General features: G+C 41.9%; 2 protein-coding genes across 2 annotated transcripts; one reads left to right on the top strand and one right to left on the bottom strand.

The window, feature by feature from the left end:
- The first annotated feature begins 1,093 nt into the window (after positions 1–1,093).
- On the top strand, positions 1,094–6,991 carry LOC131936504 (uncharacterized). The gene is made up of 4 exons (XM_059293515.1): positions 1,094–1,201; positions 3,064–3,278; positions 5,115–5,233; positions 6,243–6,991. The coding sequence occupies exons 2-4, from the start codon at positions 3,064–3,066 to the stop codon at positions 6,761–6,763; spliced, it is 855 nt and encodes a 284-aa protein (XP_059149498.1). The 5' UTR covers positions 1,094–1,201; the 3' UTR covers positions 6,764–6,991.
- Positions 6,992–12,859: 5,868 nt separating this feature from the next.
- On the bottom strand, positions 12,860–17,119 carry LOC131936523 (mucin-2-like). Its single transcript, XM_059293550.1, has one exon. It carries the CDS (start codon positions 17,117–17,119, stop codon positions 12,860–12,862), a length of 4,260 nt encoding a protein of 1,419 aa, XP_059149533.1.
- Between the last annotated feature and the right edge of the window lie 1,884 nt (positions 17,120–19,003).

Raw genomic sequence — 19,003 nt, 5'->3', positions numbered from 1 at the left:
CTAACAAAAATCTTTTTTTTTTAAACTACATTCAAGGGATATACGTATTAGGATAGTTTTTAATTTTTGTTTTTTAAATCCCCAAATGACTAAGATGCAATAATGACCACCAGTGGCGTAGGCACGGGGGGGGGGGTTAGTGGGGGTCATAACCCCCCATAGACCCCTCGGTATATATAAAAAGTATAAGGGGGGTGCAAATCGAAAGTAGGGGGGGGTGCAAACCGAAAGTTTGAGGGGGGGGGGGGTGCAAATCGAAAGTTTGAGGGGGGGGGGGGGGTGCAAATCGAAAGTTTGTCCCTGGGTAAAAATTGGAAACCCCCCCCCCCCCCCTTGAGACGATCCTGGCTACGCCACTGATGACCACAATTAACCAAACATACCTTTTACCCCGCTACAAGATCAATAAACACACTTAGCTATCTAACACAAACAACAGGAATTCGCACTTTTTTAAATTACTAAAATGTACCACATTGGCCTGAGGTAATAAACATACGGAAGAACTAAGACACAGACTCACCACACACCCACACAACTACCACACACCCACATCACACACACCCACACCGACACACACCCCATCTCCATACACCCCCACCACACCCCCACCACACCCCCACCATACTCCCACACATCCACACTGACAACAGATCGGAGTTTCCAATCAAAGTGTGTTGTTTTATATAATTGATAAACTCAAATTTTCTGAAACGCACACAAATTGGTGATAAAAAAACAATGGCGAAGGTTCATCTCTAAAAGCTCTAAGCCATTTTAAGGATAAATATAAGCCACCCCAGTTTACATAGAGCTAAATTTTTTAATTTTTTTTTTATTTGACGAGAACATCCAAACAGAAACAAACATGGCGCCCATAAACACCACGATGTCAATAAAACATCCTATGTTAAAGATTATAGTACTGATGTTTTATGAAGTCAGTAAAACATACCATCTTGAAGATTGTCATACAGATGTTTTATGACGTCAATAAAAACATCCCATCTTAAAGATTGTCCTACAGATGTTTAATTACGGTATTATGTGACGGAACAGCGCGGATGTCTACACCATCAGTTGATCTTATCCGCTTGATTAAAAGCCAGAGAAAGTATAAATTGGAAGTCCAAACAGCCAATGTCACATGTAAATCTTTACTTTTCACAGAGAAACGTACTTCAGACATCTCATCCATAAGGTAACATTTCATATTATAATAAACACCTTTATAATAAAAAAAAGAACTAAAGATTAGTTATTAATGATAATATTTTCCTTTTATTGCCAAAGATAAAGTTAAGAATGTTAACTTTGTGGTCAAGTTTGCACATCAAATTACAAATAGTCGATGAAATGCGACCAATTATTTTACTTTTATATAATTTGATGCTTGTTTTTCTTATTTTTATTGCATTTAAATGCTCGCTTGTGTTCTACTTTTGAACTAATTAAAAAAATATTTCCTGATACTTAGTTAAAAAACAACAACTACTTAACACCCTAATTATTGTAACCAATTGTAACCAAGAAATTTACTTTGAAACTACCTGTACACAGCACTTTGTTTAAATAAATTTTCGTGACAATATGCTAGAAATGTAAACATAATGTTGCTAATATTCACCCCTGAAAGTCTACATCGCGTCTCAGATTTGTAAGCAATACCCGTATAACTGTCCAGTATTGTGTTTAGAAATCTTCTAAGAAATGACATGGTTAATTTTAACTTTCTCGTATATACGAAGTAGGCCTATAGAGAAAGTATTGTAATCGTGAAAAAAAAATCGATATTTTTGCAAATCTCGACATTTTACAGCTCCCCGAGTCGGTAAAACATAGTTTTGCAATCTTGTCCGTATGTCTGTGTGCATGTGTGTGTGTGTGTCTGTGTGTCTGTAAACACGATAACTTGAGTACCGTTACAGCTAGGTTGATGAAATTTCATATATAAGTATTATATCAAAATCGTAGATCGGTATCAACTTTTGAGCGATTTCCGATAACCGGAAGTGGACCTTTTTCTACTTTGAATTTTTAAAAGCCTATAACTTGAGTACTATTTCAGATAGATAAATGAAATTTCTTACGTAAGTAAAAGATATAATTCTCTACCTTCTGTCAAATTTTGAGTAATTTCTGTTGACCAGAAGTACTAATTTCCGCTATTTCAGATTTCTCAAAAAAACGAATGTAAATTTATAAAGTACTAATAATATTCCTCACTATTATGCATATTTTATTTGGCGTTCACTTGGTGTGCAGTTCTTTTTCCTACGAGATTTTATTCTATTTTAAAAAGTTTAAGTATTTAAAAAGCGATTAAAAATCTTTTCTATATCCCGAGTTGCCATCCCCTGTTGTTTCATATAAGAATATTCAAGAAAGTTTAGGGGAGATCACTCCCGGTTTATTTAAATCTAATTAGATTGAATTTTGAAATGTTTGCATTGTCATCGGAAATAATATAATTATTGATTAACTTAGAATTATCAATGGTTTTAAAGAAATCGTCCCGGTAGAAAAGGGTTAAAATTGATTCTAATTATGCTCACAAATACAAAGAAAACATTAAGTGACTTACAAAAAGCTTGAAAAAATAGTTGTAACATCAAAACATATGTGCTAGTGTATAAGTTTGGGTCAATTCTTTTTTGCCATCATTTTTTTATGGATCTGAAGCCTTGGTATTAAAATATTCTTCTTAGGGCTTTATATTATACGCAGGATGGCATTATCGTGCCCGAAACATTTGATGCTCCAAATGTTTATTGTTCGGGGGAGCTGTTAGAACTGCAAGTGGTAGCTCGAGGTGATTAAGGCGCTTTTCGCTTGCATGGCATGTGGCTGGGGGGGGGATACATTCTATGTTGTATAGAACAGTTTGCATGAAAACATACCAAGAACAAAGGGCGGGATAGAAAGGGCTTGTAGAAGAGGGGCGGGGGGTGGGAGGTGGGGGATGTAGCTGTATTACCCAAACATCCCTCAAGAAATGTAACTAGTTTCATGTCGTTTCAACCACTAAATACATAAATAAATTTTTAAAAAATTCCCCACCAGATGTCTCTGTGTTTCCTGCTGCTGACGGTTGTCACGTGGGCCAGTGCACTGAGTGCACCGACTGAGGTGCCCATAAACCACATGGAGGCCTTCCTGCCCACCAAGCTGTACAACAAGGTCAAGGAGGCGGCTGAGGAGGCTTTGCTGGACGCCGAGTCCAAGATCAAGTACCTCAGGGACGTCTACTTCAATGACACGGACTGGAGCGACGAGGGGTGAGCTTTCATCTCTGATGTCAGGATTTGTGTGTCTGATGTCAGGGTTTGAATGTTTGATGTCAGGGGTTGTGTGTCTGATGTCAGGGTTTGTGTGTCTGATGTCAGGGTTTGTGTGCCTGATGTCAGGGTTTGTGTGTCTGGTGTCAGGGTTTGTGTGTCTGATGTCAGGGTTTGTGTGTCTGATGTCAGGGTTTGTTTGTCTGATGTCAGGGTTTTAATGTTTGTCTGATGTCAGGGTTTGTGTGTTGTCTGATGTCAGGGTTTGTGTGTCTGATGTCAGGGTTTGTGTGTCTGATGTCAGGGTTTGTGTGTCTGATGTCAGGGTTTGTGTGTCTGATGTCAGGGTTTGTTTGTCTGATGTCAGGGTTTTAATGTTTGTCTGATGTCAGGGTTTGTGTGTTGTCTGATGTCAGGGTTTGTGTGTCTGATGTCAGGGTTTGTGTGTCTGATGTCAGGGTTTGTGTGTCTGATGTCAGGGTTTGTGTGTCTGATGTCAGGGTTTGTTTGTCTGATGTCAGGGTTTTAATGTTTGTCTGATGTCAGGGTTTGTGTGTTGTCTGATGTCAGGGTTTGTGTGTCTGATGTCAGGGTTTGTGTGTCTGATGTCAGGGTTTGTGTGTCTGATGTCAGGGTTTGAATGTTTGTCTGATGTCAGGGTTTGTGTGTCTGATGTCAGGATTTGAATGTTTGTCTAATGTCAGGGTTTGAATGTTTGTCTGATGTCAGGGTTTTAATGTTTGTCTGATGTCAGGGTTTAAATGTTTGTCTGATGTCAGGGTTTAAATGTTTGTCTGATGTCAGGGTTTTAGTGTTTGTCTGATGTCAGGGTTTGTGGGTGTCTGATGTCAGGGTTTGTGTGTCTGATGTCAGGGTTTGTGTGTCTGATGTCAGGATTTGAATGTTTGTCTGATGTCAGGGTTTTAATGTTTGTTTGTCTGATATCAGGATTTGTTTGTCTGATGTCACGGTTTGAATGTTTGTCTGATGTCAAGGTTTTAATGTTAGTTTGTCTGATTTAAGACGTCAGGCATTTTTGGCCGAATCTTTACCCCTTCCCCCCCTTTTTTTCTTCACATTTTTACACGTTACAAAAAAATTAGACCCTTAAATTTTAATTTATTTCCAGCTTTTTGAAACTGCAATTTTAAATCAATATTAATTAAGATAACCAAAATCGGCTAATAGTTCGCAAAAAATAAATAAATGAAAGCAGTATTGAATAACAATGCTCTGTACCTTCACCCGCCCCCAGATAACACAATATAAACCACCCACCTCAGCCACTACGTGAGATATACTATATACATGAAACCTGTTTACAAGTTGATATGCCAGTGGTTCTTAACCTGGGTTCGATCGACCCTTTGTGGGTTCGGTTACTCAGTCTCAGGGGTTCGGTGGAGGTCAAAACACACACCCGACTCCTATGATTCACGATCAGATTTTGTCAGTGAGCACAATAAAAAGGTCATTGAATGCGCATATGAAACTGGTTGGGTTCTGTACCTCCAAAAAAGTTTGAGAACCACTGAGATAGACCACTATCGGCAAGTTAAACCTCATTATTGCATCCTTTCAATTATTCAAACTCGTGAGGTCAAAGTTCGATGAAATGCCCTGTGAATATTGTATCGTCTAACCTCATTATTGCATCCTTTCAATTATTCAGACTGGTGAGGTCAAAGTTCGATGAAATGCCCTGTGAATATTGTATCGTCTAACCTCATTATTGCATCCTTTTAATTATTCAGACTCGTGAGGTCAAAGTTCGATGAAATGCCCTGTGAATATTGTATCGCCTAACCTCATTATTGCATCCTTTCAAATATTCAGACTCGTGAGGTCAAAGTTCGATGAAATGCCCTGTGAATATTGTATCGTCTGCTTCGCCACCCAGAGACCGGTGCCCTGTGATGAGGCTTGTGGCAAGAGGTGCCCGGAGGAGACGGGAGGTAGGATATGACGTCAGTCATACGTTAGGTCATATGAGATCATATGCAATTGGTGTATACACTAGAGGTGACGTCAGTCATACGTCAGGTCATATGAGATCATAAGCCAGTGGTGTATACACTAGAGGTGACGTCAGTCATACGTCAGGTCATATGAGATCATAAGCCAGTGGTATATACACTAGAGGTGACGTAAGTCTTACGTTAGGTCATATGAGATCATATGCAAGTGGTGTATACACTAGAGGTGACGTCAGTCATACGTCAGGTCATATGAGATCATAAGCCAGTGGTGTATACACTAGAGGTGACGTCAGTCATACGTCAGGTCATATGAGATCATAAGCCAGTGGTGTATACACTAGAGGTGACGTCAGTCATACGTTAGGTCATATGAGCATAAGCCAGTGGTGTATACACTAGAGGTGACGTCAGTCATACGTTAGGTCATATCAGATCATATGCAAGTGGTGTATACACTAGAGGTGACGTCAGTCATACGTTAGGTCATATCAGATCATATGCAAGTGGTGTATACACTAGAGGTGACGTAAGTCATACGTTAGGTCATATCAGATCATATGCAAGTGGTGTATACACTAGAGGTGACGTAAGTCATACGTCAGGTCATATCAGATCATACGCAAGTGGTATATACACTAGAGGTGACGTCAGTCATACGTTAGGTCATATCAGATCATATGCAAGTGGTATATACACTAGAGGTGACGTTAGTCATACGTTAGGTCATATCAGATCATACGCAAGTGGTATATACACTAGAGGTGATGTCAATAGAGTGTTATTAGAGTACGACATCATGTTTATTTTTTTCAAAGAGGCCACAAAGCTAACTTAATCAGCCTCTGCTCCTTTTATCGCCTAGCCTCTGCCCTTTTAATCCCTATTCTCTGCCCTGTTATAGCCTATCCTCTGCCCTCTTATGCCATGCACTCTGCCCTTTTATATCCTACCTCTGCCGTCTTACCATTTTATTTATTTTTTTCAGACGCCGATCGCAAGAAACGAGCTGATCTTTTAGGAGGATTAACCGGAGGACTATTAGGCGGGGGCGGCCAAGGTGGTCTGTTAGGAGGATTAACCGGAGGATTATTGGGCGGGGGCGGCCAAGGTGGTCTGTTAGGAGGATTAACCGGGGGATTATTGGGCGGGGGCGGCCAAGGTGGTCTGTTAGGAGGGTTATTAGGAGGACCAGGTGGTCTACTCGGAGGGTTGACAGGCCCTAAAGGTTTGATCCCCTCCCTGATCCCGATCCCAGAGGTCACCCAGCTACTGTGTGGAGCGGACCAGAACAAAGCAGCCCAGCGTACAGCGGCCGGTAGTGGCAGTTTGTTAGGCGGTCTCCCAGTGGTAGGCGGGCTGGCGTCAAACCTTCTCGGAACAGCAACCAACTTGGTCGGCGGCTTACCCTTAGTGGGGAGCCTCGCTGGGGGTTTATTGGGGAACGCGGGAGGTAGTGCAGGTGGGTTAGGCGGGTTAGGAAGTCTTTTGGGCGGGTTAGGTAGGTAACAACGTTTGATGAGCGACTAAGTCCCAATTGTACTCTCTCGTAGTGGGCCCACAACGACATATTTAGGTGGCCTAATTTTGTGAATCAATTTACTAAAAGTAATTTAGTTAATTATTAGAAGGACTTGAAATTATTTTTTTTTAGAAAGGAATGGCGAGCGAAATTTCAGATTAGTCTGTTGTGCTACGCGCTATCAACCACAAGTAACAATAAAAAATACATTAACAAAAAAAAAGGGTTTAGTGTTGTGAAATAACACAGTGAAGACGTGTTGGCTAGAGAGTGTCTGAATGTGTATGTGAGCTAGAGTGTGTATGAATGTGTATGTATGCTAGTGTGTTGGGACTTAGATATAAGATGTAAGAACGGAACAGTGCATGTTTTAATGGTGAACGTAGAGTTAGAAACTTCTTAGATGGGATGGCCATTGGTTCTTACCCTATCTACGTTTCTATGACAACAGATGCTGAGTCGAACGGAAACGGAGGCCGATTTATTGCCTTTAATCTACCATTGAAAGGTAAATAAATTTATTCGATTTTAGAGACTCAAAAGAAGGAGACAAAAAATAGTTTCCTTATCCTTTTGCTCATCTAAACAGTTGTGATTTTAAAAAAATAATAATTCTACCAGTTCCAAGAAAATCTGGGCTAAAATAGTTAAGCCTCATTATAGCTAACAAGCTTCATAACCATTGGCCTTACTGTATTGGAATAATTTATTTATATCTTGTAACTAACCAGAAGGTGGGCTAGAAATGGGAAGAGTTGCGGGGCCTTGTCTATCTAAACTTACAAGTAATCGCGTTGGGTGTTGTTTCATGATAATAAAACTGCCCGAAAGAACAGATTGGAAAATCTAAATATCTAAAAATATCTAACATAATACACACATGGTTAATTTCTTCTTAAAAACCAAGTGATCGCGAATAGCCAATAACATAATGCTAACGGAGATGGTAATATATTAATTTCAATCGTTTGCCGAAAGCCAACAATCATTGCCATTTTGAAAGCATGAAATAATGCAAGGTAAACTAAATGAATAATATGTGTGACTTAAAAACTAAAATATATTTATACAAACAAAAACATACGCTGATAAAAGATAAAATAAAATAAGGAAAAATAAAACCACAAAGATTTAAAACTTGAACTGTAGCATAATCAATCTTGGGAAAACTTAAAGCCTAGCTTTGGTCAAGACGATTTAAGATGTTTATGTGCTAATAGCAAAGTTGTAAGTGCTAGTAGCAAATTCTTCTTCTTCTTCTTCGTTCCTAATTATTAGTGTTGAAGGGGATCGAGATTTATCTGCCAGTGGGTTTTGAACTCGAGAATTTGTTAGAATTTATCAACCATGAGCTTTTTGCCGACTCGACCCCGCCTTCAACACAATTAAGCGTTACGTGTCAACTGGTTATGCGCCATTGAGGCCATTGACTCCGATTTCAGCCTGCTTTTCTTTTTGGATTTGCTTCCATAGCCTTTGTCCAACCTAGAACAAACTACAAGGCAGCAGTTGTTTAATTTTGGAGTTCTCTCCTAGAAAAGTAGCTGTCCCCAGCTAACGAGCCTCATCTGCCCGAGGGTTTGAACTCGAGACTTTACCGACTCGACCACGCCGACCCCCTAGTAGCAAATGTTTACGTGCTATTATCAAATGTTTAGGTGCTAGCCGCAAATGTTTAGGTGCTTTTTGCAAATGTTTAGGTGCTAGTAGCAAATGTTTATGTGCTAAAACAAATGTTTGGCGCTGATAGCATTGCTTCTAAAAACAGTGAGTAGGCGAAATAAAACAGAAACTATTTAGAACATTTTCTTCAACTATGTTTTAGGTTTGACACCTAGAGAAGCGAGACCAATGGTTCTAAGATACGGTCTCCCGAAAATCGTCATGGTCAAAAGCTTTGGCCATCGTCCAGACGTCAACTTTGTGGCGTTCCCGGGCATCAGGAGGAAGGTGTTCACTCTAGGAGGTCCATGGAACACACAGTCATCGTTCAGAGGACTGCAGCTCAAGGCAAACGGAGCTCACACTATCTTAGCTCAGCCGAATTTAGCTCACGGATTCTTAGCTCAGCCAAATTTAGGCCAAGTAATTTTAGCTCAGAGAAACTTATCTTTGCCAACCTTTGCACAGACAATTTTAGGTCAGCCAAACCTAGTTAGGTTAAACTTAGCTCAGTTAAACCTGGCACAACCAAGCTTAGCTCCATCAAACTTAGCTGACTCATACAAGGTCTATTCGATCTTAGCTCAGCCGAACGTAGTTCAATCCAACCTAGCACGGCATAACTTAGCCCTGCAAAACTTGGCTGAGCTAAAATTTGCTCAGCCACACTTAGCTCTGCCTAATTTAGATCCGCCCAATGTACCATGGGCAAATTTAGCTCAGCAAAACTTAGTTGTGCCACACTTAGCTCGGCCAACCTTAGCTCTGCCTAACTTGACTTGGCCGAACTTAGCTCTGCCACAGTTTGCTCGACAAAACTTAGCTCATCTAAACTTAGCTCCGCCTAGCCTAGCTTGGCCAAACTTAGCTCATCTAAATTTAGCTCCGCCACACTTCGCTCACATAAACTTAGCTCACACAAACTTAGCTCCCACAGGCTTGGCTAAATTAGTGAGCGGCCGGCTTCGCCTTGTGCCAGGGGTGAGGACGGTGGTGGTGGTCAGACGAGTGGTCGGCCTTCTCAAGAGAATTCTGGGCCTGTCTTGGCAGAGACGTCACATGATGGTCAACGTTCCCCGGCACGACAAGGAACCTGAGACGGGAAACTTCAGGGAACAAGTGGACAATGTAATCAGCCAGCGCTTGTATGAGATCAGCAACAACATTGTCGGTTTACTTAGCAACAAAATAGATGCGACCCTAACCGAACATTGGAACAGAAATATTCACGATTTAGTCAGCTTTCTAAGCGACCAAATCGACAACGTTTTCATAGAGCAGTGGAACAAAAATGTTCATGTTCTAGTCAATGTACTAGGCGATAAAATCGATAACTCAATTAATGTACAATGGTACAAAAACGTTCACATTTTGGCAAACTTGATTACCGAGCAACTGGAAGCGTCAAGTTCACATCAGTGGGATAGAAATATACATGTCTTGTTTGATTTACTCAGCAGGAAGTTTGATGAGAGTTTCGACAACAAATTCCGCATGAACTTCAAGACTCTAGGCGACATTCTGCATCGAGATCTGATCGGGATAGCCAACATGTTGATACATAATTTTAACGGAGCCACAAGCGGATATTTCCATAATTTAATGCTTCATTTGAATGATTTGTTCCATCATTTTCTTCTTCAATGGACAATGGCTTTTAAACTTATTTGCAAGAACTTAAATGTGGTTAACGGTAATTCTGTAGCAAAGGTGGACGATTGTACAATGGGTGGTATCACAAAATGTCCTCCGAAAAATACGACCAAATGCATCTACAATCCAACCAAATGCTCCGCTGGCGTTATCAAAAACTGTCCACCAGGAGTCACTGGGATTCCTCAAACTAAAAATAGCATGAGTGGTGACGTCAACAAATTGGTGATGCCCAACAAAAGTCAGATCGAGGCTGGTTCCGACACTCAAGGTGGTTTGGTACTGAACCAGCAGCCAGAGAGTGGATGTGAGAAGACGGGTGTGGTAGGTGGGGTGTCAGTTGTGACTGGATTTGTAGATAAAACTTTGGTGGATGGTTTGTTGAATGATACAATAACACAGGCCATGGGCGGGTTAATTGATGGGCTCACAGGGGGGCTGGGGTTAGGGGATGTGACAGGTGATATAGGGGGGTTGGTGGGGAGTGTGCCAAGTGTGTTGGGGGTGGTGGGTTCTTTAGGGACAGGCGTCGGGAATTTAACAGATGGTTTAGGGAAAACTCTGGGAAGTTTGACGGATAAGACGCTGGGTGGAGTGAAAGATTTGTTGGGTAGTGTACTAGGTGGAGGGGGTGTAGATCAAACACTTGGTGGATTAACTAACGGCTTAAATGGCACGCTTGGTGGAGTGAAAGATTTACTGGATAGTGTGCTAGGTGGAGGTGGTTTAGACCTTGGTGGATTAACTAACGGCTTAAATGGCACGCTTGGTGGAGTGAAAGATTTGTTGGGCAGTGTGCTAGGTGGAGGTGGTTTAGACCTTGGTGGATTAACTAACGGCTTAAATGGCACGCTTGGTGGAGTGAAAGATTTGTTGGGCAGTGTGCTAGGTGGAGGTGGTTTAGACCTTGGTGGATTAACTAACGGCTTAAATGGCACGCTTGGTGGAGTGAAAGATTTACTGGATAGTGTGCTAGGTGGAGGTGGTTTAGACCAAACACTTGGTGGATTAACTAACGGCTTAAATGGCACGCTTGGTGGAGTGAAAGATTTGTTGGGCAGTGTGCTAGGTGGAGGTGGTTTAGACCTTGGTGGATTAACTAACGGCTTAAATGGCACGCTTGGTGGAGTGAAAGATTTACTGGATAGTGTGCTAGGTGGAGGTGGTTTAGACCAAACACTTGGTGGATTAACTAACGGCTTAAATGGCACGCTTGGTGGAGTGAAAGATTTGTTGGGCAGTGTGCTAGGTGGAGGTGGTTTAGACCTTGGTGGATTAACTAACGGCTTAAATGGCACGCTTGGTGGAGTGAAAGATTTGTTGGGTAGTGTGCTAGGTGGAGATGGTTTAGACCTTGGTGGATTAACTAACGGCTTAAATGGCACGCTTGGTGGAGTGAAAGATTTGTTGGGCAGTGTGCTAGGTGGAGGTGGTTTAGACCTTGGTGGATTAACTAACGGCTTAAATGGCACGCTTGGTGGAGTGAAAGATTTGTTGGGTAGTGTGCTAGGTGGAGATGGTTTAGACCTTGGTGGATTAACTAACGGCTTAAATGGCACGCTTGGTGGAGTGAAAGATTTGTTGGGCAGTGTGCTAGGTGGAGGTGGTTTAGACCTTGGTGGATTAACTAACGGCTTAAATGGCACGCTTGGTGGAGTGAAAGATTTGTTGGGTAGTGTGCTAGGTGGAGATGGTTTAGACCTTGGTGGATTAACTAACGGCTTAAATGGCACGCTTGGTGGAGTGAAAGATTTGTTGGGCAGTGTGCTAGGTGGAGGTGGTTTAGACCTTGGTGGATTAACTAACGGCTTAAATGGCACGCTTGGTGGAGTGACAGATTTGTTGGGCAGTGTGCTAGATGGAGATGGTTTAGATCTTGGTGGATTAACTAACGGCTTAAATGGCACGCTTGGTGGAGTGAAAGATTTGTTGGGCAGTGTGCTAGGTGGAGGTGGTTTAGATCAAACTCTTGGTGGATTAACTAACGGCTTAAATGGAACGCTTGGTGGAGTGAAAGATTTGTTGGGCAGTGTGCTAGGTGAAAACGGTTTAGACCTTGGTGGATTAACTAACGGCTTAAATGGCACGCTTGGTGGAGTGAAAGATTTGTTGGGCAGTGTGCTAGGTGGAGGTGGTTTAGATCAAACTCTTGGTGGATTAACTAACGGCTTAAATGGAACGCTTGGTGGAGTGAAAGATTTGTTGGATAGTGTGCTAGGTGGAGGTGGTGTAGACCTTGGTGGATTAACTAACGGCTTAAATGGCACGCTTGGTGGAGTGCAAGATTTGTTGGGCAGTGTGCTAGGTGGAGGTGGTTTAGATCAAACTCTTGGTGGATTAACTAACGGCTTAAATGGCACGCTTGGTGGAGTGAAAGATTTGTTGGGCAGTGTGCTAGATGGAGGTGGTTTAGACCTTGGTGGATTAACTAACGGCTTAAATGGCACGCTTGGTGGAGTGAAAGATTTGTTGGGCAGTGTGCTAGGTGGAGGTGGTTTAGATCAAACACTTGGTGGATTAACTAACGGCTTAAATGGAACGCTTGGTGGAGTGAAAGATTTGTTGGATAGTGTGCTAGGTGGAGGTGGTGTAGACCTTGGTGGATTAACTAACGGCTTAAATGGCACGCTTGGTGGAGTGCAAGATTTGTTGGGCAGTGTGCTAGGTGAAAACGGTTTAGACCTTGGTGGATTAACTAACGGCTTAAATGGCACGCTTGGTGGAGTGAAAGATTTGTTGGGCAGTGTGCTAGGTGGAGGTGGTTTAGATCAAACTCTTGGTGGATTAACTAACGGCTTAAATGGCACGCTTGGTGGAGCGACAGATTTGTTGGGCAGTGTGCTAGGTGGAGGTGGTTTAGACGTTGGTGGATTAACTAAAGGCTTAAATGGCACGCTTGGTGGAGCGACAGATTTGTTGGGCAGTGTGCTAGGTGGAGGTGGTTTAGACCTTGGTGGATTAACTAACGGCTTAAATGGCACGCTTGGTGGAGTGAAAGATTTGTTGGGTAGTGTGCTAGGTGGAGGCGGTTTAGATCTTGGTGGATTAACTAATGGTTTAACCGGTGGTTTAACTGGAGCTATAGGTGGAGATACATCGGCAGGTTTAACAGGGAATTTACTTGATGGTTTAACCAGTGGTTTAACTGGAGCCATAGGTGGTTCTAATGGAAGCATAATAGGAGATACGTTAGGAGGTTCAACTGGGAATTTACTTGATGGTTTAACCGGTGGTTTAACTGGATCCATAGGTGGCAATACATCAGCAGGTTTAACAGGGAATTTACTTGATGGTTTAACCGGTGGTTTAACTGGAGCCGTAAATGGAGATATATCGGCAGATTTAACAGGGAATTTACTTGATGGTTTAACCAGTGGTTTAACTGGAGCCATAGGTGGTTCTAATGGAAGCATAATAGGAGATACGTTAGGAGGTTTAACTGGGAATTTACTTGATGGTTTAACCGGTGGTTTAACTGGATCCATAGGTGGCAATACATCAGCAGGTTTAACAGGGAATTTACTTGATGGTTTAACCGGTGGTTTAACTGGAGCCGTAAATGGAGATATATCGGCAGATTTAACAGGGAATTTACTTGATGGTTTAACCAGTGGTTTAACTGGAGCCATAGGTGGTTCTAATGGAAGCATAATAGGAGATACGTTAGGAGGTTTAACTGGGAATTTACTTGATGGTTTAACCGGTGGTTTAACTGGATCCATAGGTGGCAATACATCAGCAGATTTAACAGGGAATTTACTTGATGGTTTAACCGGTGGTTTAACTGAAGCCATAGGTGGTTCTAATGGAAGCATAATAGAAGATACATTAGGAGGTTTAACGGGGGATTTACTTGATGGTTTATCCGGTGGTTTAACTGGAGCCATAGGTGGCAATACATCGGGAGGTTTAACAGGCAATTTACTTGATAGTTTAACCGGTGGTTTAACTGGAGCAATAGGTGGTTCTAATGGAAGCATAATTGGAGATACGTTAGGAGGTTTAACAGGGAGTTTACTTGATGGTTTAACCGGCGCTGGAAGCGGTTCAACCGGTACAGCAGGACTTCTTGGGGGATTACTAGGAGGCTCAACTGACCTTTTAACTGCAGGCTCAACCGGACTTTTAACTGGAGGGTCAACCGGATTTTTAAATGGAGGCTCAACTGACCTTTCGACTGGAGGGTCAACCGGAATTTTAACTGGAGGGTCAACCGGACTTTCAACTGGAGGATCAACCGGACTTTTAACTGGAGGCTCAACCGGACTTTTAACTGGAGGGTTAACCGGACTTTTGACTGGAGGATCAACTGACCTTTCGACTGGAGGATCAACTGACCTTTTGACTGGAGGCTTAACTGGACTTTTAACTGGAGGGTCAACCGGACTTTCAACTGGAGGTTCAACTGACACTTCGACTGGAGGCTTAACTGGACTTTTAACTGGGGGGTCAACCGGACTTTCAACTGGAGGTTCAACTGACACTTCGACTGGAGGCTTAACTGGACTTTTAACTGGGGGGTCAAACGGACTTTTGACTGGAGGATCAACTGACCTTTCGACTGGAGGGTCAACTGACCTTTTGACTGGAGGCTTAACTGGACTTTTAACTGGAGGGTCAACCGGACTTACAACTGGAGGATCAACTGACAATTCGACTGGAGGCTTAACTGGACTTTTAACTGGGGGGTCAAACGGACTTTTGACTGGAGGATCAGCTGACCTTTCGACTGGAGGGTCAACTGACCTTTTGACTGGAGGCTTAACTGGACTTTTAACTGGAGGGTCAACCGGACTTTCAACTGGAGGGTCAACTGACACTTCGACTGGAGTCTTAACTGGACTTTTAACTGGGGGGTCGACCGGACTTTTGACTGGAGGATCAACTGACCTTTCGACTGGAGGGTCAACTGACACTTCGACTGGAGGGTCAACCGGACTTTTGACTGGAGGATCGACTGACCTTTCGACTGGAGGGTCAACCGGACTTTCAACTGTAGGGTCAACTGACCTTTTGACTGGAGGGTCAACAGGACTTTTAACTGGAGGGTCAACCGGACTTTTAACTGGAGGATCAACCGGACTTTTAACTGGAGGATCAACCGGACTTTTAACTGGAGGGTCAACCGGACTTTTAACTGGAGGGTCAACCGGACTTTCAACTGGAGGTTCAACTGACACTTCGACTGGAGGCTTAACTGGACTTTTAACTGGGGGGTCAAACGGACTTTTGACTGGAGGATCAACTGACCTTTCGACTGGAGGGTCATCTGACCTTTTGACTGGAGGCTTAACTGGACTTTTAACTGGAGGGTCAACCGGACTTTTAACTGGAGGGTCAACTGACACTTCGACTGGAGGCTTAACTGGACTTTTAACTGGGGGGTCAACCGGACTTTCAACTGGAGGTTCAACTGACACTTCGACTGGAGGTTTAACTGGACTTTTAACTGGGGGGTCAAACGGACTTTTGACTGGAGGATCAGCTGACCTTTCGACTGGAGGGTCAACTGACCTTTTGACTGGAGGCTTAACTGGACTTTTAACTGGAGGGTCAACCGGACTTTCAACTGGAGGGTCAACTGACACTTCGACTGGAGGCTTAACTGGACTTTTAACTGGGGGGTCAACCGGACTTTTAACTGGAGGATCAACTGACACTTCGACTGGAGGCTTAACTGGACTTTTAACTGGGGGGTCAAACGGACTTTTGACTGGAGGATCAGCTGACCTTTCGACTGGTGGGTCAACTGACCTTTTGACTGGAGGCTTAACTGGACTTTTAACTGGAGGGTCAACCGGACTTTCAACTGGAGGGTCAACTGACACTTCGACTGGAGGCTTAACTGGACTTTTAACTGGGGGGTCAACCGGACTTTTAACTGGAGGATCAACTGACACTTCGACTGGAGGGTCAACTGACCTTTTGACTGGAGGCATAACTGGACTTTTAACTGGAGGGTCAACCGGACTTTCAACTGGAGGGTCAACCGACACTTCGACTGGAGGCTTAACTGGACTTTTAACTGGGGGGTCGACCGGACTTTTGACTGGAGGATCAACTGACCTTTCGACTGGAGGGTCAACTGACACTTCGACTGGAGGGTCAACCGGACTTTCAACTGGAGGTTCAACCGGACTTTTAACTGGAGGGTCAACCGGACTTTCAACTGGAGGGCCAACAGACCTTTTGACTGGAGGGTCAACCGGACTTTTAACTGGAGGGTCAACTGACACTTCGACTGGAGGGTCAACCGGACTTTCAACTGGAGGATCAACCGGACTTTTAACTGGAGGATCAACCGGACTTTTAACTGGAGGATCAACCGGACTTTTAACTGGAGGGTCAACCGGACTTTTAACTGGAGGGTCAACCGGACTTTCAACTGGAGGTTCAACTGACACTTCGACTGGAGGCTTAACTGGACTTTTAACTGGGGGGTCAAACGGACTTTTGACTGGAGGATCAACTGACCTTTTGACTGGAGGGTCAACTGACCTTTTCACTGGAGGCTTAACTGGACTTTTAACTGGAGGGTCAACCGGACTTTCAACTGGAGGGTCAACTGACACTTCGACTGGAGGCTTAACTGGACTTTTAACTGGGGGGTCAACCGGAATTTTGACTGGAGGATCAACTGACCGTTCGACTGGAGGCGTAACTGGACTTTTAACTGGGGGGTCAACCGGACTTTTGACTGGAGGATCAACTGACCTTTTGACTGGAGGCTTAACTGGACTTTTAACTGGGGGGTCAACCGGACTTTCAACTGGAGGTTCAACTGACACTTCGACTGGAGGCTTAACTGGACTTTTAACTGGGGGGTCAACCGGACTTTCAACTGGAGGGTCAACCGGACTTTTAACTGGAGGTTCAACCGGACTTTTGACTGACAACACATTGGGAACAGTCACAACAACAATGAAACCTAAGTTTGTCACAACTACCTCTGTTAAAACCACAACAACTACCAAAAAACCAAGCGGCGGATTACTTAGTTTCCTTGGTAGATGAGTTCGGTCCTCCATTCTTACTGGTAAACATAAAACTACATAACAAACTAGGAATGTAAAAATAAATAAATTTACAGGGTGTCATAGGCTAATTTACAGGGCGTCTTTGGCTAATTTACAGGGTGCTTAGGCTAATTTACAAGGTGTCATAGGCTAATTTAAGGGTGTCATAAGCTTATTCACAGGGTGTCAAAGGCTAATTTAAGGGTGTTATAAGCTAATTTAGAGGGTGTTCATTGGCTAATTTACAGGGTGCCATAGGCTAATTTACAGGATGTCATAAGCTAATTTAAGGGTGTCATAGGCTACACTACAAGGTGCCATATTCTAATTTACAGGGTGTCATAGGTTAATTTACAGGATGTTTTAGGCTAATTTACAGGGTGTTATTGGCTAATTTACAAGGTGTCATAGGTAATACTATAACTGGGTGATGCTGTACACATAATTAGAAGGCGTTTTAGACTAGACTAAAATGGTATTAAAATGGTATTCATAAAAATTGCTTTAGATAAATTATACAGTTTTAAATAATTAATTTCTCTCATAAGAAGCGGTTTACGGGCGAGAATTTTTTTTGAAGCGGGATTTTGGGAAATCTTTTGCTTTAAAACGCAGGATTTTGGAGAGTGAATGTGCTTTTAGACGCGGGATTTTGGGAAATCTTCTGCTTTTAGACGCGGGATATGATGGATTAAATGTGCTTTTAGATACTAGGTTTTGGGAAATATACTTGCTTTTAGACGCGTGATTTCGGGATTGTGGTTTTAGACGCTATTTTATTTTTGGGGGAGGGGGCATGGTGGTGGTGGAGTGAATGTGCTTTTAGACGCTATTTGGGGGGGGGGGGGGTGGGCGGAAGTGAATCTGCTTTTAGACAGTAACGAATCTCTTGCCTGTAGCTGTCACCTACAACAATTAAAATAATTTCCAATAATTGACATTACAGAAAGATTGCATAGTACCGACTTCAGTAGTACTCAAGTAATACTAAAGTAGTACTTAATTAATACTAAAGAAGTACTGAAGTAATACTGAAGTAATACTAAAGTAATACTGAAGTACTACTAAAGTAATACTGAATAATACTAAAGTAGTACTGAAGTAATACTAAAGTGGTACTTAAGTATGTATGATGTACAAACAACTAGACATGTCAATATGTTGTGGGAGTATTTAACTTAAAACTGGCTTTTCTATATATGCAATAGATACAATATATATATATATATATATATATATATATATATATATATATATATATATATATATATATATATATATATATATATATATATATATATAGTAGACATGATTTGCACATTTCATTAATAAAATGGTTCCGGTACGCTAAAAACGTGTCTGATAATTATTTGTTAATGACACGGCTGTGCATTTGTCCAAGATTGTCTAAAATCGACAATCAGTCAAAACATATATTGTGAGCTTAAAATATCTCAATGTGATATAAACATTAATTAGCTCATTAAAAACAATTTGTATTATGTGATACGTGTTATGAATGTAAAAAATATGACAATATATAAAAATAGTTTTGATGAATTTTCTTTTTTATAAATGTTGCAAATGTTGCTTGTGATATTTTATGATTAAATTTTAAATTATCTCCCATGTGTGTCTATTATTGTGTTTAATCTTTTTGCAGCAGTCAGTGCAAATTGTAAAGATGTTGTTCAAAGAACATCACGCATGTAAAAATATAGTGAGCTGTTTTATGTGCTACTGTGGTTTATATATATATATATATATATATATATATATATATATATATATATATATATATATATATATATATATATATATATATATATATATATATACTGTGTTATATATATATATTCTGGTCGACTCACATGACTTGAACTTATACATGTGTAC

The sequence above is a fragment of the Physella acuta genome, unplaced genomic scaffold (assembly GCF_028476545.2).
Source record: "Physella acuta isolate Inbredline_101_S28 unplaced genomic scaffold, ASM2847654v3 ptg000179l, whole genome shotgun sequence".
In the NCBI taxonomy this organism is placed as follows: Eukaryota; Metazoa; Mollusca; class Gastropoda; family Physidae; genus Physella; species Physella acuta.
Note: the sequence above shows the minus strand (reverse complement) of the source record. Positions and strands in the feature narration are given on the sequence as shown.